Here is a 12,309-nt window from a genome sequence, read left to right on the forward strand (position 1 = left end):
ACCGTGTCTGGACAGGGCGGGGGGTCCCCATCGGCTTGTCTAGGAAGGCATGCATCGTACTGTGGCTGCCTCCCACTCTCAGCTGGAGACCCTCTCCTTGCTGCAGTGCCCCCCACCCTTGGGATGCGCTCGAGTCCCTGGCGTCTGCTGCGCTCAGCCCCCTGGCCATTCAGCCCAGGGCCCGGCCCAGCCCTGCTCCTCCCGTGCAACTAGCTTCTTGTCTGAGGAGGTTGTGGACTTCTGCTCGGGGAATTGTTGCCTGGTCTTGCGCTGAGCTTTCTGTCTCCTCCAACAGATGGCTTGCCGCTGTGTTATCTCCACAGCAGCCTAAGAACGGGAGAGGCAGCTTATGCAGAGTGTGAAGGCTCCTCCATTTCAGCCCAATGCATGGCTCAGGTTTTGGGGCTCATACCCCAAAGCTCAGACACAGTCATCCCAATCCTGAGTAGCCAAGCTATCACTTAGGTGTAAAGCTTACACAAAGGAACTCAGCCGCTCCAGCCACATCCCTTCCCACATCACCTAAGCTTTGTCCGCTGCCCCCTTGGGCTGCTCTGGGCTGGTTCTAGGCTGCCCTTGAGTGGGGGCGTCCCAGCAAGCACAGCCTTGGGCCAGGCTCATCTGCTCTCCCTGCTCACCAGGGCCTGTGGGTGGGAGCCCTCAGCATGGCACCATGCGCTGGAGCGTGGCCAGCACCCCCCACGGCAGCTGCTGGTCCTTGGCCAGGTAAGAATCTGCTCTGGGCAGAACAGCTTGCGGGGCAGAAGCAGAGCAGCCAAGAACAGAATATGGGAAAACGGCACCAAGCCAAACGAGAGAGTGCAGACGTGAAAACCAAATCCAGAAAAACCGATCTTCCTGAACGTGTACTATGCTTTATACTTTATATACTGTCTCCCACAAACACCTTCAAGGGCCAGAGGACATCCGCTTCTGTGAACACTCAACTTCATGGAGGGGCGCATGCCCCACAAGGTTTCCGTGCGACAAAGGCTCGCAATGGAGTCACGTGCTCATGACACGCCCCACAACAGCCCAGCCACCACCCAGTCGGTCCTTCCTCGCTGGCCAGCTCTGCTTTGCAGACATCGAATGCCAAAGGGAAGCAGAGCCGCCATGCCATCAGGTGTGGGATCCCCACTTTGCAGCCTTGCTCACTGTGAGCTCTGATGCCGGGCTGAGTGGAGCCGTGCAAAACTGAGTCCCCCGGGGGACTGCTCAAGTGTGCAGGATCCAGGCATTGCAAAAGTGTGCTGTTTGCCCTGCTTGCAGTGGAACGGGGAAAGGAGCAGCAGCACCCACCGCATTTCCAGCATCCCAAAGCGGCAGCGAGGACAGGCGGATGGCGCCCTCACCTCCAGGGCGTGCGGGCTGCCCTCTGCACTGGCGAGCAAAGAGGTGGGAGGAGCTGTTGCCCAGCCTGCCCCCACCGGCGCCAGTGCTGTGGGCACACTGGAAATCCAGCGGCTAGGCAGCCTGCCAGCAGCAAATCCTCTCAAAGCGCAGCTTGCGAGTGCCTGCCGAGCGCCAGGGATTTGGAGGTTGGGCACCAGAGGCTGATGCTTTAAGACCTTTTCGGGAGTGTAGCTGTTGCTTCTGCAAACTCCCCTGCCATGACGGCAGGCAGCCTGGCCATCACCCCCAGCTCCAGAGGGCTGGCTTATGCCCCCCGAAGCACCTCAAGGGTGGCCAGAGCCGCATTCCAAACCCCCCGTGGAACGGGAGGAGAGCGCCTGAGGCAGCCGGAGGGCTCCGGGCAAGCAAAGTCCTCTGCAGGAAGTCCCCAGCAGGGAGCCGCAAGGGCCGGAGCACAGCCGTGGGGCTGGGGCAGCTCCAGCAGGCAGCGAGCGCTGCGCCCCCATCGCTGCCCTTCAAGGGCCCAAGACTCCGCGGCCGACCGGGGAGCTCCTGAGCAGCAAGCCATGCTGGAAAGCCAGGGGCTCCGGAACCCCTTCGTCCTTGTCCTCGTCCTCGTCCTCCCACAAAAGCAGCCACTGCTCTCTCGAAGGGCTTTATTGCGCATCCACGTGAGGAGGGAGGAGTGTCGGCGGGAGTGTCAGGCCCTGGATCCGGGCCAGGCCGGCAAGGAGTGCCACGCAATGGCCAGCCAGAGGCCGCTGCTCGGCGGCGTGGCGGTTCCTGAGGTGAGAGGTGTGGCGGAAGGGCAGGGCTGGTCCACGAGGGGCTCCGGCTCAGGCAGAGGCTGTGTGCAGGTGGGGGCCAGGCCTTCACCACCATATGGCTTGTTTCCATATGTGTCAGCGGGGGCGGGGGCAGCACGGGAGTCCCACGACAACGGAGGAGTCGAAGCGCTTGTCCAGACTCGGGGCCCGAGTGAAGAGAGGCCTGGGCCAAGACCGGGCCTCAGCTGCCCGTGTGGGTGTGGGGGCAGCCGGGGGGCTTAGTTGTCGTCCTCGGGCGGAGGTTCCCCTGCCGCGGCTGGAGCTGCCTGGCTCTTCCCCTCAGGCCGGGCCTCGGGCTCCCCGGGCTGGGGCAGCACAGCCGGGCTGGGGCTGGAGTGGCGCTGCTTCCTCATGAAGGGAAAGATCCTGCCGGAGTGAAGGGGTGAGAAGTCAGGGAGGGGTGGCACAGCCCTGCCCCCCCAGGCAAAGCAAGCCGGGAGCCCCTTTGGAGGGGGCCACCCACCCCCGCTCACCGCTTCTTGCTCTCCGGCGGGATGAGGGCCTCCGCGAGCAGATTCTTGTAAAGGTCGGACTTCAAGAAGCGCGGATAGGAGTCCTGACACCAGAAGATGCAGCGGGGAGAGGACAAGGCGGAGGTCAGCGCTGGGTCAGAGCGGCAGGCAGGGGGCAGCCACAGCCGAGGCACCGGCCCTTTTGCAGGATGCCGCCCAGCGGGACAGGTGAGCCGCACTGGGGACGCCTGCTCCCTGCAGCCCCCCCCGCCCGCCCCCCCGCACCTAGGCGGGCCCAGCACCTTCTTCATCAGCATGTAGATGTGCATCTGGGCGTCGTCCATGACGTAGCGGTGCGGGGTCTTGATGCCTTCCAGGGTGCGCTCCATGGTTTTGCTGTCAATGTTCACCCAGCGGGTGGCCCCGGGGGCCAGGAACTGCCTACAGGGAGGCAAGCGCAGGCAGGAAACCCCAGGCCAGGGGAGGCGTGGAAGAGGCCCGAGGGCGAAGGCTTCCCTGGACGGGCTGAGGGCTGGAGGAGGGGGAGGGAGACTGGCCAGAGTCGGGCAAGGAGCGGGGTCTCCAGAAGGCGTCCAAGAAAGGGCACTGCCAAGGCAGGCAGGCACTGGGGGAAGGATGCACCCAGCATTGCTGCTGGGGGCTGAGGCTGCCGCCCCCACCGGGGGGGGTGAGACTTACTGATAGATGGACTCCACAATCTCAGAGATGCGGCCCTGCTCTCCATAGCGCAGCTCTTCACACGCCTCCCAGAAGCTCAAGTTCTCCGCTGTGCAGGGAAGGAGAGAGCGGCCCCATCAGGCGGTGTGAGAAGACAGTCCAAGGTCGTGTTCACACAGTCGCCACCCAGAAGACCGGCTGCGCTGGAGGGCAGCAGCGCCCACCCTCCCACGTGCCCCCGCCAATCGGAGCACTGCCTCCGACACTGGCATTACCCAAAGCCATCGGACTAATAGCCTTGGCCTCCTCCAAACACTTATCTAATCCCTCTTGCCAGCCCAGGAGAATCCAAAACATCCCCAGACAAGAATCCCTCGTCTAGGACTCAGCGGCAAATGCTGAGCAATCCTGGGAGCTGGACGAGGGAAGTGGGAGGGGCTTGTCTCTCCCAGCTGCACCTTCCCAGTCCTCGGAGCAGCACCAGCACCAGCCCAAGAGTCAAGGGCAGGGTTGCTGTGGCCTCCAGAAATCCTGCCTCCCCCACTAGGCTTCCTGCCCATTCGAGCGCATAGCTTAGTGAAGCTGCAGCTTGGGCTGGCGGGCAGAGAGAGATCAGGAAGTCTGCTAGCGCACTTCAGCTCATCATTTCTGCCCACTCTAAACACATTCCAACCACCAAAACTGTGCTGGGACACCTCCTTTTTCTAACCCTAACCCTACCCTGGTGCACACCCCTAACCCTAATATAGGGGTAAGGTTCCACTGAAAAGAGGGAAATTTTGAAAAAGCCTTCCTTGAGTAGCTTTTTCTGCACATCTCAACATTTCTGCTCATTCTAAACACATTCCAACCATCAAAACCATGCTAGGATGCCTCATTTTTGTAACCCTAACCCTACCCTGGGGCACACCCCTAACCGTAATATAGGGCTAAGGTTCCATTAAAACAGGGCAATTTTGAAAAAGCCTTCTTTGAGTAACTTTTTCTGCACAGTTCATGATTTCTGCCATCCTAAACACATTGCAACCATCAAAATCATGCTAGGACACCTCGTTTTTCTAACCCTAACCCAGTGATGGTGAACCTTCTAGAGACCGAGTGCCCAAACTGCAACTCAAACCCCACTTATTTATCACAGAGTGCCAACACTGCAATAAAACCTGCTGGGGCAATTCTGGGGCAACTTGGCTGACATGCTGACAGAGAGGGCTCTGCCTGCCCGCTCTGGCACGTGTGCCATAGGTTCGCCACCACTACCCTCAGATGATGATGATGATGATGCCAAGAGCTGTCAGCTTCCATGCCAGTGATGCCAGATCTGGGCAACTCGGGACTTCAAGTTGGCCGCCTAAGCAACTAACAGCAGGGCTGCCTCCACACTCCATCAGCCCCGAACATGCCTCCCCTTCTGTTTCAGAGACTCAGCCCAGCCGGATGGAGGCAATGGCAGCGGACGGCTCACCTGCCCAAATGCTCGGCCTGTTCTCACAGGTGCTGCCCTCTCCCTGCCCTCCCCTGTGCAGGCGCATCTCTGCCCTCTCCAGGCGGACTCCCCCAGCAGGTGTGTGCTTTCATAGCTTCTGGCAGTGAACTCATTTGCCACCCGGTGCCGGTGTCAAGGGGTTCTTTTTGCTGCCCTTCTCTGGCAGAAGCGGCAGAGGCAGCCCCTGAACAGGGCCCCAGTGGGGGGAACTCTCCTTGCTCTCCCAAGAGCCCCCTTCCCTCCCGGATCTGCACTCTCCCCAGCACCCGGGGACCCAGAAGCAATGCGCTCACCACTGAACTCTTTCTTGAGGAACTCCAGCAGCTGCACCCGGCCCAGGGGGTCGCTGATCAGCTCGCTGAAGCCGAAGCTCCAGCGCTCCACACGCAGCTTGGTTGGCACAGCCACCCTGTGGGCAGAAGCTCCCTCAGAGAGCAGCACACGACAGGCACTCCCGCTCCCCACAGCTGCGGCCGCCTGGGGGTCGTTGGCAGCAGAGGGGCACACCCACAAGGCCAGGGGACGCTTCTGGGGTGCTCGGAGCTCCTCTCCGCAGTGCGTCCCAGGCGGCGGCACCCCGGCCCGGAGTCGCGGCTCAGGGAGACCACCCGAGTCCGCCGAGTCTCTCGTGCCCCTCCTCCCATTAGGGACCTCCACACTCACGTGGGGGCGTTCATGGCCCAGTACATGGTGTCATCCGTGATCCAGGGATTGCTGGGAAGGCAGCCCGACATGATGGGGTCATGGGGCACGTACTGCTCATTGAACTTGATGTATCTGCCAGAACAGCAACAGACGGGCACTGCTAAGAGCGGAGCCACAGCTGGAGGGGAAGTCTGATTCAAAGGCTGGCAGAGACCCCTTCCCTCCCCAGAGAGCCCCCAGCTCGCGTCCACTCACCCCTCCAGGCACACAGAAGATTTGATGCGCGTCCTGCCCATGGCGGCACGGCAGTAGCAGATCTGCGTTCAGGAGAGCGGGATCAGGGATGCTGCCCCCACAGCCACTGCCCAGGCCAAAAGTGGTGCCGCAGAGACCCTGCTTCAGCCCAGCAAGCGCTGGCCGCAGCCGCCCGGTGGGGACAGCCCTGGAGCTCGCCCTTCACGCAGGTGGGAAGTTGGTCAGAGCTTGCCACCTTTGCAGAGGTGACCATGCCTTGGCATCTGAGGGTCAGCTTGGCCGCTTCCTCCGGAGAAGTGGCCCCTTGCCTGGCCCAGCAGAGCTGTGGGGGAGCACAGCCCATCCCAGCTTTCCAGGCCGAGGTTGGGTGTTGGTGGCTACAGTAGGCTGGGAGGGCACTGCCGTTTCGGCCCCAGCCCCTCACTCACCTCCCGCTTGTAGTAGTCGCTGTTCTTCTCCTGGTTGGAAGAGAGAGAAAGAAGCCACACTCAGCCGCCGCCGGCTGCCCCACCTCATGCCAAACCTTACCCTGCCGCTCCTGCAGGAGGCTGCCTTCCACCCCAGCAGACGAGGGGCCCTTCCAAGCCAGGCTGCCTTCTCTGGCCAGCCCTCCAGACTCCTGGGCAAGGACCTTCACAACAGCCTGACCTAATGGAGCTGTGTGGCCAGGGCCCTCCATGCCCGAGATAGCCAGCCCCCGCCAGCCTACGTGCCTGGGCACCTTCCCAGCCTGGCCCCGTGGGCAAGCCAGCCGTGCTTCCCCTCCCGCTGCGGTCTGTGAGTTAGCGGTCGTGTTAGTGACTTACGTGGACGGACAGACGGACAAGGCACCACACAGAAGAGAGAAGAAAACAGACCCAAACTGTCAGTAGGGGACACGCACGCAAGCGGGGCCAGGGGCACACAGGGCAGGAAGCGAGACCTGCCCCTCAGCAAAGAGACGGCCATGTGGCCAGCCCTCCCTGTACTTCTCCCTCCAGGGCAGGCCCTGGGCTCCCCTCCCTGCACAGGGACAAGGCGAAACGACAGCCACGGACAAGCGACAAGCAAAGCGACATGGATGGCCCAGAGAGGCCTCGAGGAGGCGGAAAGAGACCCAGCTGTGAGGTGGGCCTCCCCACCCGCCTCGAGCACAGACAAGACAGGGCACACACACGCCAGAGTTAGTGAGGGCCACACGGTGCCACATCCCCTGGACAGGGAGCCTGCCCCGGGCCCCCTGCCGCACCCACAGAGACTGGGCCTGGTGAGGGGGCGCATTCCCCACCCACCCCATTCTCCTGCCTCCTTTCCCCCCAGAGACCGGCAGCACCGTGGCACGCACGAGCTGCAAGCGCCACCTAGCAGGCTGCCCCCTCTCCTGCCCCCCAGAAAACCAAGGAGGGCTGGCTACCGCTGCCACAGAGGGGCCGCCAAGCTGGCACGGGGGGCTCAGCCGCCCTGTGAGTCACCCTGAAAAGGGGGGGAGCTGCTACGGGACAGGGGCAGGATGGTCGCTCCACCGGCCTCCCCCCTCCCCACTTACCAGCTGCACTCGGGTGCTCTGGCAGTTCCTCCGCTCAGGGCCCTGATCTATCATGCGTAGCGCTCCGGGCTGCGGGCAGAGCAGAGCACAGGCAGGCGTTGCTTCCCCTTCTCGGGGGCGCCGCACCACGCAGCCTCTTGCCAGGGCAGCGGGACCCTTGGCTTGCCCCCCTCAGGCAAGAGACTCATAAGGCAACCTGTGCCCAGAAACCAGGCTTCTACCCGAAAAGCCGGGTCTGACAAGACCAAGAGCTTGGCCCCACAGCCGGAGGCGGACCCCGGCTCTCAGGCTTTCCTCAGGGACCTGCTGGTGCTGGCCCGGCAGTTCTGCGGCCAAACAGAAGCCCCGGAGTCGCCTGGACTGAGTGCGGGGGCTGGTCAAAGGGAATGGGCAAAGAAGCCGCAAGGTGCCCGGTGAGCTGCCGCGGCTTGAAACGGGCTTTACGGAGGGCAGGCAGCTCGAGGCCCCCCAGATGCCCGGAGACCTTGGCCCCTGCCACTGCTGGGGAAGCCCAAGTTGCATCCCACTGGGTGAGAGAAGCAACGGTTGCCCTGGGCCCCAGCTGCCTCTGGTCATAGTGCCCAGTGGCACCTCAGGCGCACAGCAGATGCCACCCCCTTGCAAGCTCCCACCGGGAGCCCGGGGTGCCCACAGGAGGCCACTGGGCTGTTCCCTGCCCGAGGTGGGCAGTCCCACCCACCGGGCCCCCACACCGCAAAACATGGCTCAGGAGGGCTGCAGGCCTCTTCTGTGAGCCCAGAGCCCCACTCCTCCCGCAGGTCCGTTCCCCGTCTCCCTCCCCGCCACCTCTCACCGGAGGCCTGTTGACAAGCCAGTAGGCCTGCTCCTGACACTCGGTGACAATGCGGTCCCCCTTCCTGCGCTGCTTGGCTGCTCTGAGGAGAGAAGAGGAAAGGGAACCTCAGGGGCAGGTGGGTCCCTTCTCCTCCCCACAGCTCTGCCCGCCCCAAGGAACAGGATCCCCGGGCTCACCGGAGCTGCTCCCGCGCCTGCATCACCACGAAGTCCCAGGCGTGGTTGATCCGCTTGTGCAGCTGGCAGTAGTCTTCCTGCAGGGATCATCCTTGGCATTAGGCCCTCGGGACAGTGCCAGCCGCCCCCCCCCACTCATTCCACAGGGCTGATGAGAAACTTGCAGAGGAGGAGAAGGGAGGCTGCACATGGGGGGCAGTTCTGCCAGGGTTGCTTGCGCACCGGGACTGGGTCTTCCACTCAGCCCCCATACCTTCTCGTGTTCAGTGAGCTCTCCTTGCTTCCGGATATTCTTCTTTGCCAGGTAGATGGCTGGAAAACAAGCAACAGTCAGGAAGCTGGCCTCCTGCCTCCCATCTGGGTGCCCAGAAGCTCGGTTGGCTCCTGGGGATGAATCAGGAGGAGGGTGCATCATGCCAGGCCCTGCTCCGCTTGCCAGAGAGCCTGTCGGGGTCACTCACCATAATCCAGCTCCGCAGCCGGCCACTTGGTGCTCATCCAGAAGTAGGGAGTCTGCAGATCACAGAGGAAGAGAGATGCTTCAGCTGCCGGGAGAGGACAAGGAGGGAAGCACCCCATGGCTCAGCCCTCGGGATACCAGCGGAGGAAGCCGCTGCAAGCCCCAGCTGTGTGCTGGAGATGCACTAACAACAGCCAGGCTGGTCTGAGACCCCCCATGGGAACTGCGAGGGACTGGGAGGATCTCAGCGCAGGCCAGCCAGCCAGCCAGCCGCATCCTCAGAGGGCCTGCCGCTCTCCTGGCCTACCTGGAACCTGTAGGGCGTCTCGTCTGCCCGCAGAGCCAGGCTGCGAGGATCCCTCAGGGGGTAGATGTAGCCGTGCTTCACAATCAGGCCGCCCAGGTGCAAGGACTCTGGAAGGAGAAGACGGCGGTCAGAAAGACGGCCTCCAGCTGGTCTCGGGAAATTCCCTGCGGTTCTTGGATGAACTGAATGTCACCGAGTGACACATTAGGGACAGGCAGCCCCCGCCAAGGAGGAGAGGCTAAAGCTCCCCCCAGCCAGGCACTCCCTCCCAGGCCCCTCCCCGGACCCTGCAACTCTGCAGGGGGGCATGTTCATGCCAGGCCTCCGGGAGGACAGAGCAGCTGAGCTGCAAAATGGTGCCCACAAGGCAGACCGTGACGGCTGCTGTGGCGTGGCCATTCCAGGCCAAGGGGCCAGTGCCCGGCCTGCCCCGCTCATGGGGCTGGGCCTGCGCAGGAGGATGGACGGACAGATGGAGGACGCCTGCTGCTGCAGAAGGACTGATGGGGCCAGCTCAGACCTTCCTCCGAGATGGCATACTTCTGGATCAACCACTCCACAATGTCGCTTCCTGAAGGGGGAGACAGGGCCTGGCTCAAAGCACAGCCGCCAGAACCGGGTCGCAGACCCTTCCCTCCCGACTCGGGCGCACCTCTGCCCCCAGGAGCACAAGTCCAGCTCCAGGGACAGCGGGCGGCAGCGCACTGCCCCCTCCCCTGGCCGGGAAGGCTCACCCCGGGCGGCCGCTGCAGCGCCTGGAGGGCGGCGGCGGCGGCGGCTGGGAAGGGCCGGAGGAAGCGCGCGCCCCGCCCGCCCCGCCTGACGGCCCTGCGGGGACGCGCTCCGCACCAGCCGCCACTCGGGGCAGGGGCGGGCGACTCACCGGTCACGGCGTGCGGGATGACGGTGATGAGCAGCCGCTGGTTGCGCATCTTGAGGCCCATGTCGGGGTCCTGCATGCCCAGCACCACGCGCTCCATCTGCGGGGACAGCATCTGAGAACGGCCCCGCGGGCGCGCTGGGCGGCCCGGGCACGTCTCCTTCCCCGGCCACGTAGCCCGCGGGGCGCGCAAGGAGCAGGGAACAGCGCCCCCCGCGACGCGCCCCCGGCGGGAGCCATGCCCCCTCACCCCTCCTCGCTCGCGGCCCACCTTGGCCAGGCACGGCAGCTGCAGGCGGGGGCTGCCCCCCGGGCGGAGCGCGCTGATGGTCATGGCGGAGGTCGGGCGGCGGCGGCGGGATGCGCGAGCCGGCGAGCAGGGCCCGGCGGAGCATCCCGGCTCGGCGGGTCTCGCCCTGCGCGACGCGGTGCTGCCCCCTGCCGGCCGGCCCGCCAGCGCGGAGCCGGCCGCGGGCGGGAGGGCGGACACGGGCGTCCCGCGCGCTCCTCTGCGCACATGCAGAGCGCCGCTTCCCGTCTGCGGGTCTCCTGGGGCCGGGGGGAACCCAGGCCGGCGAAAGGAGGACGGCTGGCAGGAGCCGCCCTCGGCCGACGAAGGCTGTCGCTCGGGAGCGTGCGAAGTGTCTCTATCCAGGCGGCGGCGGGCCGAGCGGATCAGGAAGGCCGCCGCGGTTCAGGTTGCTCGGAGGAGGCGGCGGCCCGGCGCCGACACGGGGCAAGCTCAAGGGCAGGGCCAACTTCTTCGGAGGCCAGGCCAGGCCAGGCCCAGCCCGAACCAAGGGGCAGCCCCACATTCCGCCGAGTCTTGTCTCCCCCAGTCGCCGTCTTCCAGGGCAGCGGCCCTGCCCGCCGCCGCGCTCCGGTTCTTCTGAGCAGCGGGCGTATTTTCCTGCCGCGCCCGGAGACCTGCTGGGGACGCTTCCAGCCTCCGGGGCGAGGAGCTCCCAGGCGAGTGCCTGGCGCTTCGCACGACCCTTCCCCAGCCCCGGAGCGAGCGCGTTCTCCTCGCCGCTCCCCAGCGGGGGAGCGCTGCGCCATGGAGAAAGGCCCGCTCCGCTGCCAGGCTCGGCTTTTCTCAACGCCGGTCCTGCAGCGCTCCTTCCCATGTGCCCGACCCTGGCCGGAGCGGCGCGGAGGGGCGGGAGCGCGCCTGCAAGCACCCGGCCTCGAGCCCTGGCCCGCTTCAGCGGCAGCGTGCTTGGCAGAGGGGCCAACCGGGGCTCGCCGAGAGGGGCAGCGGGGGCGCACGGCCCTCGGCGCCTGCCGCCCAGAACTGCGGGCCTGGCGCTCCTTGCCCCTGCCCTCGGCGCCAGGCCCGGCTCGGCCTCCTCTCCCGGTGGGACGTCGCGGGAAAGGAAAGCTGCGCGCGCTCAGCGGCCAGGCGCGTCTCCCGCGCCCCATTCCAGCCGCGCCCGGCGCTGTCCCGGGGCGACTAGTTCCTCGGGGCGGGGGAGTCCCCAGCCAGCGAACCCCCGCGGAGAGGGCCAGGCCCCCGGCGCGCCTCGCGAGCCGCCCCCCGCCCTGCAATCAGGCCAGGGACGCGCGGCTCGGGGGCTCAGCCGCTTTATTGCTTCGAGAAACCGGCGCTGCCGCGGCTGCCCGCCCGGCTAGGGCCGCAGAGGCTCGGGCTCGGCGCGGCGCCCGAGGCGCGGCGCCCCCTTCAGCGGGCTCGCGCGCTTGGACTTGAGCGCGAAGCCGCGCGGCGCGGGGCGGCGGCACTGGCGGCCGCTCGGCGGCGGGCTCGAGTCTCCCGCGGCGGGCGAGGGCGCGGGGCCAGCTCGTCCCGGCGGCGCCGGCGGCGGGAATCGGCAGGTGGGCGCCCGGCACAGGCAGGCGCAGCCGGGCGCCTTCTTCTCCCAGAAGTCGTCGCCGTAGTCGAACCTGCGTGAGAGACGCAGCGCGCATTGGCGGCGGGCCTCCGACGGCCGGCACCGGTGCGGAGCAGCCTTTCCAGGGGCACTTGGGCGAGCAGCCCGGCCGAAGGCGCCCACGAAGGAGCAGCTTGAGCGCCCCTTCCCCTCCGCACCGGGAGGCCTCGCGCTTCCCGTCCTTCCCAAAGGGCGCCTGCACAACGTCCACCTGTGCTAGGATTTGGTGGCCACGTCCAGCCTGGCAGGGGATGGTGTGCTCCCTCCTGGAAATAGCCATCACCCACGGGAACCTCCCCTCCTCTGCTCGTCCCTCCACTCCCCTTCTAAAGCGACCAAACAGGCAGCCATCACCCCATCATGTTCCAGGGCAGCTGCGCACCCCAGAGGCACTGTCCTTCCCACCCGTTCGCCTGTCCCCCCAGACTCAGGGCTGTGGCCCCAACACTTCTGCAGCCTGCCCAGCACCACAGCCTGCTTTTTGACAGCAGAAATCAGCTGCCAGTGGCCAGCCGGGATACGATGGCCCCAAAGGGAGGCACTTGCAGATGGGCACTTT

General features: G+C 65.5%; 1 protein-coding gene across 3 annotated transcripts; it reads right to left on the reverse strand.

Moving 5' to 3' along the window:
* Positions 1-2,012: 2,012 nt before the first annotated feature.
* On the reverse strand, positions 2,013-10,195 carry RGS11 (regulator of G protein signaling 11). Of its 3 annotated transcripts, XM_044433474.1 has the most exons (17): positions 10,133-10,195; positions 9,865-9,961; positions 9,502-9,552; positions 8,982-9,088; positions 8,676-8,727; positions 8,468-8,526; positions 8,215-8,291; positions 8,036-8,117; positions 7,222-7,290; positions 6,125-6,154; positions 5,697-5,758; positions 5,460-5,573; positions 5,090-5,205; positions 3,335-3,422; positions 2,938-3,076; positions 2,657-2,739; positions 2,013-2,549 (listed from the first exon to the last, which is right to left on the reverse strand). In XM_044433474.1, exons 1-17 carry the CDS (start codon positions 10,193-10,195, stop codon positions 2,402-2,404), a joined length of 1,437 nt encoding a protein of 478 aa, XP_044289409.1. In that variant the 3' UTR covers positions 2,013-2,401. The 3 variants fall into 3 exon arrangements, with proteins under 3 accessions (XP_044289409.1, XP_044289410.1, XP_044289411.1); XM_044433475.1 differs by lacking the exons at positions 9,502-9,552; positions 10,133-10,195 and having other exon boundaries at positions 9,865-9,987; XM_044433476.1 differs by lacking the exons at positions 9,502-9,552; positions 9,865-9,961; positions 10,133-10,195 and having other exon boundaries at positions 8,676-8,759; positions 8,982-9,003.
* Positions 10,196-12,309: the final 2,114 nt, after the last annotated feature.

Source organism: Varanus komodoensis, unplaced genomic scaffold (assembly GCF_004798865.1).
Source record: "Varanus komodoensis strain SLA01 unplaced genomic scaffold, ASM479886v1 scaffold26, whole genome shotgun sequence".
NCBI classification, from domain to species: Eukaryota; Metazoa; Chordata; class Lepidosauria; order Squamata; family Varanidae; genus Varanus; species Varanus komodoensis.

Coding starts and splice junctions, on each gene's coding strand:
- RGS11 (XM_044433474.1), bottom strand. CDS start 10,195: ATGACCATCAGCGCGCTCCGCCCGGGGGGCAGCCCCCGCCTGCAGCTG. Junction 9,553..9,864: donor CATCCCGCACGCCGTGACCG/GTGAGTCGCCCG, acceptor CTCCCCCTTCAG/GAAGCGACATTGTGGAGTGG. Junction 5,574..5,696: donor TCTTCTGTGTGCCTGGAGGG/GTGAGTGGACGC, acceptor CTGTTCTGGCAG/ATACATCAAGTTCAATGAGC.